We start from the raw sequence: 17636 nt of genomic DNA on the forward strand, positions 1-17636 counted from the left end.
CAATACTTGGGAGACCCAAACCAGAGAAAAAAAATTCCCTTTGCAAAAATGCAAATGCATTTGCCCCAACAACTATCTGTCGGATTCTGGAATATTAATCATTATGTATTTCCGAGAACAAACGCATGTTGGAAAGTACTACATTATTAATGTGAACGCGTGATTTTTCTTCGTGGTTTTCTTGCAGCACGATGACTCTGACTCAGAGGAATCGGAGCGGCCGGGCAGCCCCGAGGTGATGAGCTCCACGGGTAGCAGTGGCACGAGCCTGAACAGGGAGGACCGCTTCGGAGGCCGGGCCGAGAGACGACCTCTGCTTAGCCCTGGTGAGGCCCCCGCCCTCCCCACCCAATTCCTCTCCCCTGTCTCACACACTTATACCGCTTTTCTGCTGGCCAGGCCAGCACTGTGCTCTGCCGATTGGGTTGTTTTCTGCTGGCTTACTTGAAATGTAGGCTGACACGTTCAGCGTGCAATGTGCTAACCATTGCGCCACTGCTCCACCGCCGAATATACAACAACTTATAGCATATATAGATACTATTTGTTAATTTGATGCGCATTAAACGGAACAATTTGTGAATGCATATCATCAGAAAATAGTGTCATGGCCATGTCAGCCAGTGCTTTAGACATGTACCAGAGGACTTTGGAAAAAATGGCTTCTGTGAGATAAAAAAAATCCTTTTTAAGAGTTTTGCTCGGTTTGAAGTTATATTCTTGTAAAAACCCAAGTCAGTGACAGTTGTTAAATGCTCTTTGGTAGAAGGCTTCTTTTTATTGTAAGAAATCAAATCTATATCTATCATTTGTATGATATCGATGATGGGTTTTACACAATGTATATCGAGTTTGTAATGCGTAGTGCGTGTAAATCTTAAACCCCAAGTTGTTCATCTTATTGCTGTTTTTGAGTGTTGTTGGTAATTCGTTTAATTACAGTTGATTGTGCGTGATTTTCTTTTGGTGCGGTCTTGCTTCTGCGGTGATAAAACCTGGCCAGTCGGCGCTTGACCAGGTCTGTTTAATAGAATGTTTCACGTTGTAAATTGCAAAGTCAATGTTACTTTCTCAGTCCACTCGGTGCTTTGCGCGCTGCTTGCAGTTTAATGCGGTGGGTAAAAGTGCTAAAGACTAATTGATATACAGAAGCTATTAAAGGCTGACTTGAACAGAAATTAAGGCATTAAATTGAACAGCCTATTGGTGTGTGAGAGTTTCACATGATTGTATCTGCTGTGTGCGCTCAAGCGATCGTAAAGTGTCATCGGTGAATGCGAACCCACAGACTAATTGTATCTTTGCATCACCTGGCAAAGCCAAATGCTTAAGTTGGGATGTTTTGTCATTTATGCTTGTAGAAAATGTGTTCAGAGACACATTTTTATAAAATTAGTATGTTAATTGTTGATATCACATCCGAAATTATAGCAGATATGTGTTTTTTATATGCAACCTTATCATATCAAGGTCTTATTTTTAGTTGCTAGTTTTGATTAATTTTATCATAAAACAATATGTATTTATCATTCACACATTTTCATTGTCTATATGAAAACATACATTTTTCTATGCATCTTATACAATATACACTTTGTAAAAATAAATGTACAGCTCTTTGTCAATCAAATTCTGGATGAAGGCCTCCTCAAGCCATCTCAACTTATCATGGTCCTGTGAAGTAGCAATCCATGTTCCCTCCTTGGGCTGCCATGCCATCGTCGGTATTAACCGCTGGCGCTCGTCCCTTCGAGCAGCGTATGCAGGCCAGGCCTCTACCTCTTTTCCTTATTGAGTGTTAAGAACTATCCCCCTAAGCTTAACTTAACGAGCCAACCTGAACCGAGCACTGTCCCTACTACTGTATGTATGTTGAACTTCTTTCGCACTGTATGTAGCCGACTGTGCTAATCAGAGGTGTGATGACTTTTACTCATGAACCACCCTTGGTAGTTTTTGTAGCTCCATTGACATTTTTCGTTGGCGTTTTGCTCCATGCCTTTAAAGTGCTGTGTGTGCTTATTGTTCTGTCGCGCAGAAACGGAAAGTCCGACCTTACGGAGGCCCGATCTGTTTGATATCACACAGCGTGCCGAGATGGGTCAGATGGCCTCCATATTCTTCAACAAAGGTACACGCATTATTGCACGGGACATGTCTTTAACTCTTTTAGCAGTCAGCAGTGACCAGAGGGCAGTTAATTAACCCATCACGTCCCACCTGTGGAGTGGTGACATAACTAAGAGAGCAATGTAAGCATTTCAATTTGGAGAACAGTTTCTGCTGATTTATAAAGAGGAATTGATCTAAAATGTGACCAATGTCATTTTGAATGGATCTCGTGGAGATTTGATCTTGTTAGTATCCAGTATATGCTGTTCTTCCTTTTGATGATCCAATTAGTCTCAAGCAAAATATATATGAAATAATCTATAATTTATAGACCTTTTCCCATCCACTGCTGGATGGAGCCCTCCCCACGCTGTGGCAGTTGTGGGAGTCGTATTACCATACGTTACCATACGTTACCATACTTTACCACATTGCTCAGTATAGTTTCTGAATGTGGGAGCTTAGACTGGTTTCGATATCACTCGTCATGGGAATCCAACTCGGGTTACTTTTGGAATAATAATAATCTTTAAGAATAAATATGTCTCCTTTATTGTCCTGGGATTATCACAATACTGTAGGCCTATTATTACAACTATTTTCTATAATAATAAACCTGCAATAATTACTTTATTAGCAAGCGATCGGCATATATGAGCACGCTGCCATCAGGGCCAGCTGCTCTGCCACAGCGTAACCGATGAGTTGAATCAGCGTGTCATCGGTGTGCAATCGGAACATTGCCATGACGACCAGTGGCACGTTGCCGGAATACCCGGCTTGAGTAATTAACGTTAATTCGGCGTTAAACTGGTGTTGGGTCAGCGTGTGGCTTCTCCGGGCCAGTAAGTGCTGTGCCAATGCAGCACCGGCCTTGCATAATTCGCTAAAACTAGCATACAAACCTTAAACACTCCCCCTCCTCCTCCCCCCATGTTCTCTTCATGGGACTTGGGCAGCAGCGTCATCTGTAGAATCCATCTGAATGTGGTGGCTGAAAGAGGCGCTTGGTCTTAGATTGCAGTATGCCCGAATGTAGAAAAACTAGCTAGTACGGCAGCGCTCCGCTACAATGTTCCGTCTTGGCTCAGACATTGACTGGATTGACCTGTGCAGTCCACTCGGTTGTCATGGCGGCTGTAGAAGAAACATTGTGAAGTGGACCCTGTCTCACCAGCTGAGGAATCATTGTTGGGTGATAGTAAGAATTACTGCAACGAAGGTAGGAGATATAAAAGGATTTTTTGGATTAAGGTCCAAACATGGGAATGTCATTGAAATTTGAGCAGCTAAACCAAACATGCTAGACGGTGAGCTTAAATTGTATATCGTAGAGATTTTTAGGATCAGCCAAGTAAGACGGATAGATTCCGGTAAGTCAACGGGAGATGAGTAGATATTTTTGTATGGCGAGCAGAAGAGCTGAGCAACTTCAAGCAGGTGTCGGGATTCTCATTAGAAATACATTTGTACAGTGTGTTTCCAGGTTTGTTGCAGTAAGTGAGTGGATTATTCTAGTTAGGATGAGGCTTAGGCATTGTGTTTATCAACTGAGGCCGTACCGGATGATGTTAGAGTAGTTTATGATGGGAGAGCAGTGTACCTTCAATGCAATGCTCAAGCATTATATATTTTTTGCGTTTAAAAGCGTTTATAGCACAATAGGCATCAAGTATGATGAATGGTGACGTGTTAGGCCAACATGGGATAGTACATCAGAATGGAATTGGAACTAAGCTGCTTGAGTTTTGGAGTGATAATAGGCTAATTGCCTGTAACGCCTAGTTTGGTTTAGTTTACACCCCTTTGTCAATCCACTGCTGGATGAAGGCCTCCCTACGCTGTGTCAGTGGTGTTGTTCTACGATGCTTGACTCCTACATCTCTTCCATTATGTGAATGGAAGAGTAGGCCAAATTCCCTCCGAGAAGGGCTCTAGAGCGTTGGAGTCTCATGTTGAGAGAGAGGCAGAGGGCCCTTTCCTCCAGGATTGGCAATTCAACAGCAGTGGTTCAAGCAAGCCTGACTGCCGATGACACTGTATGTCAAAACCGGTCCTACGCTTGCTTGTCTTGACCCAATGGTGCTGAAATGATGCGCTCCCAGAAGACCGTGTGACTATTTTTTATGTGGAGACGGATATCTGAAGGAGACGTATTGTCTGCTGCGTGTTCAGTTTTTATTTTATATTTTCCACAGTGACGCTAATGATTATGCTGTGTTAAGTAGTTAATATTGGGGTCACCATTCCAGGTAACATTGTAATTATAGTATCATCATCGAGTGTGTGTTTTTCATATCGAAGTTTAAAAAAAATATTGTTGTGTTCGCATCGTGCACACCGATGCCAGTAAGAGGCATTAACAACTGCTTGTTGTTGTGTTGAGTTGTTGTCCTTCCCCCACACAACCAATTATCGCAGTTGGCTGCGAATGGTACGAACAAAGTTTCACATACACACACATGATTTGAAGCTTTCATGACTGCAGGAATCCATACTCTTTGGTTCTTTTAGTAAAGTCACGTAGTTATTTTATTTCTAACTACGTGACTTTACCGAAAGAACCAAAGAGTATACACACACATACGTATACGACTCAAGTTGCAAACGTTGTTGGAATGTTAATATTGTTGTGACATTACCATCAGCAGCAGTGATTCGCAATGCAAAGCAGCACAGGGAATCATGGCCGCCCATTCATCCATCATTCTTGCACTTTATGAGGTTCCTGTAAAATCCCTCAGCCTGCTCCATTATCCCCCTTCTAATGTGTTTTGTATTTATTGTAGTTTGCAGGTGATTTTTCCCTTGATTTTTTATTTATAGGCTGTCAATAAAATTATCATACATTATTAAAGCGTTATAATTAGATAGCAATTTGAACTACGTCCATAAAATCTTACACACACACATACACACGCTTCATACTTTGATGTTTTTAACGTGTGGTTTTCATCTCACTAATCCTTCCATATGTCTAATATGACATTGGTAACATGCATCGATATTTTAGAGTACCAGGTGTTAACCAACAATCTCAGGTTGTGATTGTTTTGAATGCTTCTGTTCCAGCCATTGGATGATCAAGGAAAATTTTCAGTGTCTGTGGCATACACTTTGCCCCAACATTCTACTCCGCATAGTAGTAATAATGATTATGGATGATAACTGTATGGACACCATGCACAGTGTCTACATAGACATAATACACAGTACATTTTTATACACAAAACCAACGTATGCTTCTAGTTAACTTACAATGCTTTACTACATTAGAGCTTTTTTATTGATTTTAAGAGTACGCCATTCTGTATCCCGTCTTAAAAGAGATTTTTAGCGAGTGTGTCGTTTAAAGCTGGGTTATTAATAGATACCGCCAGGTGATCGGAAACGTAAATTTCTCTCGACGTAAATATGCTGCAAATGCAGTCGGAGAACGTTCCTGTAGTGCTCCCCACTGCCGGCTTTAGATTTGGCTTTTAAGCCTCCAGTATGGAGAAAGTGTCTCTACAAAAGCATTCATCGGATTGACAGAGGGGCATATTGGCCATACAATTTGACCAAATGCAGCCAACAGGTAGTGGAGATATTGATTACCGCGTGATGGATACCTCAATTCACTTTCTGTTTTCACAGTCCCCGCGTCCGCTCTTGCTTTACAGCCTGGCAGGCTCCTGAATGCCGCGCAGGGAACGAAACAAATGCAGGACGACTGCCAGTTCAGATTTGTCGAGTTTAACGCGGGCGGGCTCGCTCGAAAGATCTCTTTACCCACGTGTAGAGTTTGTAGCCGGCCGTATTGTCTGTGCCTGTCTGCCCCTGTGTGCATGTCGCTGGATCTGATTGTTGTGTGTGTGTCTGAGTATGTCCGTGTGTGTGGGGGGTGGGGGGGGTGAGGTGGAACCTGCCAACCTGAGTTCAATTCCCAGTCATGGCTGACTTTAGTGGCGAAGAACTGAAGAAGTTCTAATGCTTCCTTAGGTCGACTCAGCCTCAAATGAATACCTAATGCAGTGTCTAAACATCAGCACTGAGAATACAAAGGTGGTCAGGTATGGGACTGGCCAAACCATCCCCTCATGCGCTGTGCCGGCCTCAATAGATGCCCGCTTACAGCATTTGCTCAATAGGGAATGGTTTTTGTGTGCGTCTGTCGTATACGCGTTTATATGTGTGTATGGACGAGGCTCGTGAAGGATGCTCCTGGGCAGTTGGAGGCAGTCGCCTTCTAACAACAACAGAGGGCAAAGGAGCAACGCTCAAAATAACGAGCAGAGCGCTGGGCGGCTAAAATGCACTAAGTTGGCACAGTGGGGGGCACAGCTGGTGCATCTGTTAGTCATCTCAGTCAGTCAACCCATGGCATCCGGATTTGTCCCATGACTTCCTGTCAGCAAGCCTTCGACAATTCTCACGGCCTCAAAGTGCATCTGGCCTGGCACAGGTGCCGTGGTGACATCACTGCCACTTTGTGGTGAATGGTGGCTGTTGTTATTTGTGTGTGAGTGTGATGGTATAGCTTTGTGTCTGTGTATTTGTCTATATGTGCGTAAATTTACGTGTGTGTCCTTGTGTTGCCGTCCCTCCCTTTTGTTTCATTGTCTCCCAGTGGGCCTGCACCTGTTCTACCTGTGCATTGTCATCTACCTGTACGGAGACCTGGCCATTTACGCCGCCGCCGTCCCACACTCGCTGGCCTTCGTCGCATGGTAGGTAGACGTACACGACACGTAGAAGGGTGGACACTCTGATTCCTACTGGCTGAATGCATAGCGGGAGTTCATAGAAATCGTAGCACGAGTTAAAATCCTACGCTTTCTGTAAATGATGGGAAAACCCATAACAGGAAAATGCGTACTGGCTGGAAACAATAATATTGCAAATTTTTACGCGCACAATATTTCACGAAGATATATGACCGTGACTCTGACTCATGAAGTCAAATTGAGTGTCGCTCGAAAGCCAGGCGATAGAAGTGTGGCCTTCAAGTGTCTCTTAAAAGTCGGTGTAGATTTAATGCCGCTGCGAATGTGCAGCAACGGGATGATGGCGTTCGGGACGGCGGGGGTTGGCATGGAGAAACGACACTCAGCAGTGATGGTCCTGGTCCTTGGTGTAGAGAGGAGGAGGTTGCGAGTGCCGCTGCTGTTGCAGAGAGTTCTACGATGAGAGCTGTAGTACAGGGAGACAGGAGAGTGAAGAGAGACACGGGGGAAGATTGCAGTGGCACAGGCAGCAGACGATGTAGCTGACCATGCTGCCGATGATGGAAGCCAGCGGAGGGAGGCGAGGGTGTCCAGCTGAGGATGACAGGCGACGAGGATGACGCAGGCGAGATGGTTTTGTCACCGTTAGAGTTTCTTGAGGTTACTCGAAGAAGATTGAATCGGACTGGAAATTATTAGACAAGACTGAGAGCATTATACGTGCAACGTGGTGGTCATATTACATGCATGCAAGACGTATGGATGGGAGTCATGCCTTCCTGTTGTTTGTGAGCAGCTCACCTTTGTGTGTTGTTAAATCTAAATAATGTAAATATTGGTCAGTGCATAGCAGGTATGAGCATGTTCATTGTGTCGTTGTGTATTTGTGTCAAGGTGGTTTGCTTGTGCGAAATTAGTGTGTTTTGTCTATATTGTAAAAGCATATGCAGCAACTTGTTATAATTTACTGAAAGAGAAATAACCCTTTCATTTGGTTGCACGCCTGTAATCCATTGCTTTGAGGTAAGTATTTCTGGATCACTTAGAGTTGTGATAATTCAGCACCTGCTGGGAGATAGCAGTGGATTTATAAAACCATCTGTGCATACTTTGGAGTTTTATTGCATCTGTGAGTTTCCTTTTTGTGTTTTCGTTTTCTTCCACAAGCAAAGCGCTCCCGAAACCGAAATCGGTCGGACATCCCAATTTACCATCCTCCTAAAAATAATCTTGACTCAGTGAAGGTTTTCTGAATTGATAAATGAGATTAATCTTGACGAGAAGCATTCCTTTATGATGGAACGTTTGAACTGGTTTAATTACTGATTTCCATTAGCGCATCTATGGCATCTGAAACCAGTGCAACTGGGTTTCCTTGTGTTATGATGGGAAACCTGCATGCACAGTGTTATAAAAAATGAGTTGAGAACATTTGAAAATATTTCAACTCGTTAATGCCAGAAGCAAAAAATAGCCAAGATATATGAACAGAAAGCCGTTTAAATGTTGGTTATAAAAAAGACAAGGTTATAACACAATTACATTTGGATAAAGGTCTCTTCTACATTCTCAAACCACCCAATTAAAGCATACCTAGGGAGAGTGACTGCCTATCAATTTTATAGTAATTTCATAGTTAATAAATTAGGCTTTTCCAGATTAGGCAGATTTTTTTTTTGCATAAACCACCAGCGTGGAAGGCACATGGGCAGTATATTAACGTCCACAGGGCGCTGGGATCGAGACCATTAACCAAGCTCCCTTTCCATATCAACTGCATCTGGAGTGTGTTCCGAGCAATTCTCCCTGGAATCCAGTGCAAATTTTGACCTGCAGGTTCCAGGCGAAGTAATCTGATATCGTGGTTTGGCACACCGACCCACGCGGTTGCCCACATTATTTCGTTAATTTACTCATGCTTTTTGACGTTCCTACATAATGGATTTGCAGCCGGTGTGCGGATTGGCATTTTCGTCACGTTTCACAGTGCACAGGTCTGCTGCGCATGATCTCTAGGCATAGAGCTCTGCCACTCCCGTATTTGAGGCCGGATGATTGGGGGCTCTGACGGTTTACATTTATATTATCTGAAATACATTTTGGCGTGACGAATTTGCTTGAACAGGAACGCCATTTTCAGGAATGTTCAGTGCCTGCAGCGGACAAGACTGGGGCATGAGACTGGCTCATGCGATTCTGTAGCATCTGTTATTGGGGAACGTTGAGGTTCATTAATAAATGTCCCTTTGGGATTACAGCATGAGGTTGGGTATAAATGCTGAACCCTTCAAATGTGCTTGCTCTGTGACAAGTGCATTAAAAGCAAGGCTATCCATTCATCCTATAATGATATATTAATTCAACTGTTGCATTTAAAATCGGAGCTTGTGAACATGAACATACACAGCCTGCTAATTAATATAGGTTTTGGATTATTCAAAAAGGGGAGGAGGAGGAGGAAGGGAGACGTGACACGTCGTGGCAAGAATTTTGTTGCTCGGAGAGAATGGCGTGGGAATAGAGGGTGATGGCTGTCAGGCCAAGATGCCTCCAATTTCATGTGGACATTATGCTGGCCAGATATTCAGAACACACAATTCCCCACCTAAACCATGGATAAATAACATTCTCAGTGATGTTGCCTGCGGGAAAGAGGCTGAGATTGAAAAAGCTTCAGCACCATCTTGTCATTGTTCGTATTTGTCTGATGTATTTAATTATTTGTTAACATCATTTAAATGTATGCGTACGTTTTTACACTTGTTTTACAATTAAAGATGTGTCATTCATCATATGGTACTGTGGTTACAGTGGAAGTTTGAGAGTTAAAATCCTGGCCAGGGGTCGTTGACTCAACCCATAATTCCTCTGGGGTCAATACAATGAGTGATACTTTGTGTGTAGTCAATAGCGGCCATCCCATGGTCTTTTCCATAGCAGTGTGGAATTTTCATCGTTCACCTCCTCCAGTGTAGGTGAATTGCATCTGCAACTTGGCTAAATGGGCTTGTGTTGTGTTTGTTTTCCCCACTCCTGATATGTATGAAATTACATTTTCTTTCTTGACAAATGTAATTTAACGATTCTGGATTAAGCAGCAGTCTAACAAGGGTACATTTCTCTGCAGCCGCATCATGACCCAACTAACCACTGCCGACTTTTGTGATACATTATTTCCTTACTGAAACAATGCACTGTTGTCACCACAAACAAATGTTATATGCAGTGACAAGACTCTTGGTTTATGACATCACGTTGCCTTGCCGGCGTATTTTTTTATGTTAAGATTCATATTAAATCCAGTGTGCTATATCAACTTTTAATTTGGGAGTTCACTGCTTAGAAAACAAACATATTGCTGTTTAACACTTCAGCTTTCGTGACCAATATTCATAATAGAGGTGTTTTCGGTTAGATCGCATGAGTATAAATGTGTCATTAAACCGGTGTGTTGTGGGTTTACTCTCCAACACACGGTGGTGTGCTGAACTGGTAACTAATTGGCATCTTTTTTTTTATGTGACAAACCTTACTAGTTGACTGTCGGGTGGTGGCGGGTTTAACGACACATTTATATTTACGAAATCTAACTAAAAAAACTATCATAGATATATGGCTTCTCTTTATATAGTATTAGTATACTTGTGTGAGGCTAACAATACCATTGGACATGCAGTTATTTTCCGACACCTTTGCTCGAGAGTGGATTGCCATTCGATTGCCAAGTTCCATCACAGGAGACGAGAAAGCATTTGACGTGCGTCGTGTAAGAGCCACGCAATGGTTTGTGGGTCCCATAAATTCAATTCGCAAGTGAGGTGGCTGGGTAGCCCATAGTGCTGATGCCGTGCCAGATCACCGAGCTGACACAGCTGAGATCTTGGTATGAAATACAGGCAAAGAAGCATGATTAATTCAGGTTCTCAAAAGGTGTAATGCATTGAGGGTCTTAGTCCAGTCCACCAATGAGTCCATACAAACGCCATGAGGCTAAATTTGGTTTTACTGAATTCTGTATGTTTCCAGCATTGCCGAATAAAATAAATATATATTTCGAGGCATTATTCAGACACAAGATACACTGTTAGCAGCCAGAGTTGTGGATGTAGATGTATTCGTCCCGTGACATGATGCGGATCACGAGATTGGAATATAATGGGTGGGGGGGGGAGTTTGATGAAAGGTTTTAATTGGTACTAACAGTTAATGATTTGATATTATTGAAAATCCGTTAAAAAGTAAAGTGGAGGTTGAGGAGCTTGGACCTGCAATGAAATCGCCATCAGTCAAACCTTTGCGTATTGACGCTGCGCTAATCTGTGTTGCATGTGACACAAATGGATGAGTAGATACATATTTTATCTTCATGTGCATCGATGAGCGAACAATGGATTGCAGCGTTGCCTTGTCGTACATTCGACTTCGTCTTCCCCTTTGAGAAGCCACAGTGCCACCCCCTCGCAGATGTTTGTGGAACAGTTCAATTAAATCAATGTTTAGCAGCAGGGCGTTTGCATTGTGGAGCAAACGCACCATGAGTGTCCTCAAATTCAAGCCCTGGGGTTAATCGTGGCAGAGAGTATTTAATCACAATTACACATTTTCCAGGAAAGATAATGTCATTAATTAAAATTACAGTGAATCAGCCAAATTAATTGAATTACAATTTGTTTTTCTTTAATCAAAGAAATGTGGAAAATCAAGGGAAGAATGATTTTGCATGTGCGAGTGTGCATGTCGGTCATGTAATTTTTAGTAATTTACAATCTCCGTTTTAATTGAGTGAACTTATTTTCGAAGTTGTTGAGGTATTTGTTTTGTTATTCATATTCTTAGTACCGTAATTATGGCTCAAGATAGGAACTGTATGCTTGAGCATACTTTACGGTTATTGTTTGTAAGTGTGATGTAAATGAGAAGTACATGATAATATGTTTTTCAGTATTTAAAATTGCAGTTATTAGTTAACAAATGAGGATAAGAAAGGCAAACTAACAAACACATGGGTCAATGAATGCACAAGCACATCATTGTTGTACGTATGTATGACGAACTTCTTGTACACTGTACGTAGCCAAATAAAATAAATCTGCGCCACCCGCAAATCGAACCTGGGTCAAAAGAATGGGAGAATGAAAACTAAAGAATGGGAGTCTTCCATGGCACAACGACACGAGCGGTGGGGATAGATCCTGAACTCATGGCGATGGCCACCTGTCTTGACCACGGGCATTGAATAAAGGCCCACACAGGCCTGAGAATAGAGAACTTATGACGACTTAAAGCTGCCCACACATTCCACAAGACGAATGTTCAGGCTTTACATTTTTGTAATTTTGCTGTGGCATTCATATTTACCTTGAGCCCAACCTTGCAGCTTAAGTACCTTAATAGTTTCTTAATCGTTATTTTTAAATACTTTCGAATTGGTTTATATAATGACTGTCATCATATACTGACCAGCGTGGTGAAGTATGGTCAAAAACCTCCACGACCCACTGTAGAGAGGAAATGTATAAAAAAAGCGGTCCATGTACAATTTAATTCAAGTTAAATACATATGCAGTAATTTTTAAGTATTGGTAATCATACTTTCATTCAGTACATAATTTTAAATGCGCTTTTATTACATTTGATGACTATGTTTAATTTTTCAAAGTGAAACTTTTGACATGATACAGCACACTAAATGCCAGGATAGTCCCTGTAATAGTCCCTGAGTTGTTTAGTGTGTGGTTTGTTCCCGAAAAGCTTTATCTGCACCTTGGAATTTTTATATTCTGTGTCCATTATATTTTATCTTGCAGCGTTTTCCATTCTTTGGACACATTCACTTCTATTCCCCAGGCCACAAGAGCCCCACTTGGCATCGAGTATCTTCACATCACTGGGCTGTCACCTGCCTGAACCATCAAGGGTTTTTAGCGACACTTACCTTAACAATAAATTAATGAATCACGAATTCATTAGAGGTTAATTAAACTGACACGGGGAAACCAAAGTTGATTAGTTAGAAGGCCTTGATATGCTCAACATTGATTTATATTTTAAAATGTCTCTGCATTGCATAAATTTCTATTGGCTATATTTTGATGACTGGATGGAAACACCGATCTAATTACATATCCAAATGAATAGATTTAAGTTTGCATAATGGTATGCCTGCAATTTCTGAAAGGTTTCAACATTTATTTAAAAAAGGGGGCATGTTAAAAATTTTTGGTGCAGGTTCTACAAGATTGTGCTTGGCCCTGACGTACCTTAGCTTGGTAGTGAATAGAAGTGACAGCAGGTGATGTAAGTTTAGCGGACATGTTGTTACACCAGACACTTCGGTTGCATAACCTCGCATTCTGCAGAACATTTTGAGTGCAGCCTTTTGATGTGTCATTTTAATAAAGGACTTAAGTAGTTTAACACTTGAAAAGGTTACAAGTTTGCGCACCATTTAAAATAAGAAAACGATCATTTACAGTTTTTAATTGTGTTGCCGAACTGTTCAACCCGTTCAACACTTGTTCAGTAATGCTTCGATAATCATTGGTTCTCAATGCATTCCAACGATGCAATTGTAGCATTCATAACAGTTACACAACAGATGTCACTGGAGTACCTGAACTATAATAATACAGTAAAACCCGGATGGTCGGGAAAAACCTCCATCACAGGTCCCTCCTGTAAACATCAGCAGCCAATCATCACTTAATCCTTCATATCCCCCGCAATCTCCTGGTAAGTCAAAGACCTGACTGCCGGACAGTCTGCATGTTTAATTCATCGTTTCGCCGGTGTTTACAATGTGGCTCATGTTGGGATTTGGGAAGACTGAGATGGACGATGTTGTCCGTCTGAATTTCTGCCACATAAATGCACACAAGTCACTGTAAACACTGTTCGGCAGAGGCCACTGGAGGGCAGCAGTTCGCAGAGGGTGCCTCCTTTCATCTCACCAAGAGCCAGACCCCCCCCCCCCGTTCTTAGTGCTGCAATGTGGTATGCCATTGATCCATTAGCTGTAATGGCTGAGGATGTGTAACTATAATGGTCTGAGACGTGAATTGAATTGTTGATTAATGGTAAACAACTGGCATGGCTTGACAATTTTTGATGAAAATAAAAGGGAGACTGCATTGTTTAGAAATTTCCACTCTACCCTCTTAATTTTTATGCACAGTATAACGTTGACTGCACATATTATTTCTGAAGACGGCTGCTTGCGTTGTAGCCGAAACGTCGTGAGAATTATTTTATTTTATTATGTTTTATTTTTATTATTTTATTACTTCCCTTCTACGTAACTTTACCGAAAGAACCAAGAAGATGCACATATTAGTTTTTGGGGTTCACAATGGCCTTGTGTGTACTGTACATTGAACTTTTTTCACACTCATCGGAGGTGCGGGGGAAGGAGAACAGACTAGTTATGTTTCATTGAATGAATTGATGAAATGAATAATAGATTATGGTTATATGGATGGACAAAACTGAAATATTAAAATTGCATTTAATTACAAGAGGTATTAATGTAGCATTAAAAAAAATGTTAACATTAAAATGTGTTTTTATGGACAATATATATGAATACAAACCAAATAATGGAATGTCACTAATAAAATCTGCAGTCAGAAAGTCTTTCAAGCCAACCACAAGCGACTGCATAAACATTTAAAAATGAAAGCTTTGAAATTGTACTCTCCGTAGCAGGGTGTGTGAGAAGATCCACTACCTAGTGTGGGTAACTGGGAATTGCATCTTCCAGAGGTCAGTGGGGTGATGCACTGCTTTCTGTTCAGAATAAAAATGTCATCAAATCATATGGCACCGTTATCACAATTTCAATACAGCAATACTGATAACGGCCTCCTCCCCATGCCTTTTGGCGATGGAGCCATGACTTTGTTTGACTATACTTCACCAAACTGGTCACCACTTGCCACTGATGTCAGAAGAGTAAATAACAAGCCATCCTCCTCATAGGACAAATACTGTTCAGAAATAATACATTTACATGTCCATTGTAACCGTAAACATGTTTTTGCAAATGGATTTATATGCAAGATTTATTGACATAAGCAGGCTGCCCAATTTTGTAGAACAATGATGTTCAATTTACGTAGGTTTTAATCTGCCCAGATTTTCTGGGTTATGTCAGTTTCATGTTCAGCAAAAGTTGCGTAAAGTTTGAAGTTTACATTTTTGTTTTCATCCCCATAATTGCATAGACCTTGAGAACGTGCCAAGTTGTCGACCTAAGCCTTCAATCAGATGCAGACGCGACGGCACTTTAGAGCACTGACTACGATTGTAATTCACTTACGTTGTTCGCTTGTTAAGGAGCGTGGAATATAATATAATTGAGAATCGTAGTAAATTAATGATGTGTTTTTCATACGAACACACTCTTATGACTCGAAATGAATTTTGACAAGTTCCTTTCTTTTTATTGTTTGCACTGCATCAAACATTTATTTTCAATAGTTAATTTATGTAAACTCCTATATGGCTTCCATCCCTATGTAGACATTTTAAACTTCTCTTGTGTGAGATGTTGTTTCGTAATTGTCCCTGGCAGGTATCCTTGTGAGTTTTGTAACCACGCCTGGTGCTCTGATATCTCTTCTAGATGTTAATGTTTGGCAGGCGTGCCCCTTAACCCTTTCCCGTTCCGATGACGTATTTGCAGGTCATCAATTTTTATTTCTGATTCCTTTCCGATGACGGAATCGGAATAAATGGAACGGAACCAGAAAACTAAAATAAATGAACTTTATCGGTATCGAGGCTGACACAATTTCATGCGGGAGGGCGTGTGGCCAAGTTTGGCACCAGCTTTCATAGAGTGCGGTCGTGTCACTCCAGTTCTCTGCGTTGAGTGCAATGTCTTTAAAAACAACGGCGCTTTGCCTCTCTAAATAAAATTAAAACTGAGCTGATTGCACGTTCCGAGATTCAGCGGTGAATGGGACACCCACCCTACGACTTGCAGACATCTAGGAACGGGAAAGGGTTAACATCATCCAATCTAAAGAAGACAGTGCCCTGCAGTTGTACTCAGTGCCAGTAGGTTCTCACCTGCTCAGTCCCAACAATCTTAATGCTTCAGCGGCAAGCGTGTTACCACCCCTAGGCTGTCTGTCCACACGGCAGAATTTGATCTTAATGCCAAACATGTCAAACATTTCCCCTTGCTCACGATGTAAATAGAGAGACTTAAAAAGCTGACGGTGTTGATGAAATGTGATTTATATTGACTGTTTTCCATTTCGGTTATCGATCCAGAAGCATGCCTTTGTGGAGGCACGGTTAATTGTTATGAACGTGTTTTCATTATCTTCCACTTTGATTATGAGCGTGCATTTATTATCTTTATATTGTTGTGTGCTCTATCCTAATATTAGTTTAGCCATTATTAGAATAATTGTCCCATTAACCTGTCTGGTGAGCTTTTGATGCGTAGTCAAGTTTCACTTACGGATTTAAAGAAAACATTTAAAGCAACGTGATCTTAAACTTACCATTCCCCTGCGCCTCGGAGTGGTTGGTGGAGTGATTCAATATCTTTGGGACACTTGTTCCATGTGCATTACGTTTCACTCTGTCATATTGGTCCACATGATTGTTTGCTGTTATTGTTGATCCAGGTGTAATTGTTTTAATCTCCAGCTTTCTGAGCCATTCATGCGCTCCATAGGTCTAAGCCTGAAAGTGTTTTTGCTTTAGATTTAGCGCTGAACCAGCCTGAAGAGGTCCAGGAACGTGTAATCTCTGCACTGCCAGATTACACCTGAGTGCCAGATCACACAACAACCTTGACACTTTCAAGATTATTGCAACTGTTGCAGAGGCAGTTGAAAATTGCGTTTTAACCCACGGAATACTGATCACTTGGTACAGGGGCGTTGAGGAGGGAACAGCTTGGGCCTTCCTGTTGGTGCGGTCCATGGCCGATCGCAATGTGCGTATCCTGCCGGGCAATGCTTCATCAATTTAATCCAGTGTGCTTTTTAAGTACACGTGGTGAGCCATTGAAGTGAAATTTCTCCCCTGCAATGGCCACTTGACCCTTACCTCCATGTCGATAGTTCAATGTTCATGTGCCATTCTATTGAAGGATTTGTGTGTTGTCTTGGTGTGCTCTGGGACTGTTTTCGTTGTTTTACTGCCTTGCCCAAGCTTATATTTTGTTTATAAAAATCGGACTTATATAATCCCCCCCAAAAAAACTTTATTTATTTATATTTTGTAACTTTCTTACCATTTTCTCTATTTTTCACTCCTATCGTCTTTTTGTACTGTTGTTGTAACTTGCTCACCCGCCCATACTGGACGTGAAATAGAGCTTCATAGCTCTTCGGATTCCTCCAGTCTAAATCAAGATTCTGATTCTGAAGTGCACCTGATGAGGAAGGCAGTACACGAGGTAGACTGTTGCCCGATTTTGTACGGAGTTTTTGGTCTGCATCTCTCATGTGCATTGTTTTTCTCAGGGTAGGTATCCGATGATGTTCAAAAATACTTATGAATGAAAATGAGCAAATAATATGAAGCTGCACTATTACTGAAAACAAGAGGCTTAACAACTCACCAAGGCTTTCCTGGGCAAATAAATAATTGTCATGGCAGCATATCAAACCGGTGCCACTCTCACGCACACCGTCGCTCGATACGTCGGCGTGCATGGCGAGCTCACTGGCCGCCATGCAGCTCTGACTGTCGCGGCCTGCCCCACACTGCTTCTGGCCACTTTAATCAAACCACGTGCCCATCGGCTTGGCGTGCCTTTGGCAGCACAGCCAGTGACCTGCATGTCAATGTTTA

At 41.8% G+C, this 17636-nt stretch overlaps 1 protein-coding gene across 2 annotated transcripts in view; it reads left to right on the top strand.

Annotated features, from left to right (window-relative positions):
• The window catches only part of SLC38A12 (solute carrier family 38 member 12), a 248052-nt gene that overhangs the window by 50374 nt on the left and 180042 nt on the right, over positions 1–17636 (top strand). For both annotated transcript variants that reach the window (XM_078872611.1, XM_078872610.1), the window contains exons 5-7: positions 188–326; positions 2039–2131; positions 6722–6821. In XM_078872611.1, the coding sequence (XP_078728737.1) occupies positions 188–326; positions 2039–2131; positions 6722–6821 (332 nt within the window). The remainder of the gene's footprint in view (positions 1–187; positions 327–2038; positions 2132–6721; positions 6822–17636) is intronic.

This window comes from Lampetra fluviatilis, chromosome 35 (assembly GCF_964198595.1).
Source record: "Lampetra fluviatilis chromosome 35, kcLamFluv1.1, whole genome shotgun sequence".
NCBI lineage: Eukaryota > Metazoa > Chordata > Hyperoartia > Petromyzontiformes > Petromyzontidae > Lampetra > Lampetra fluviatilis.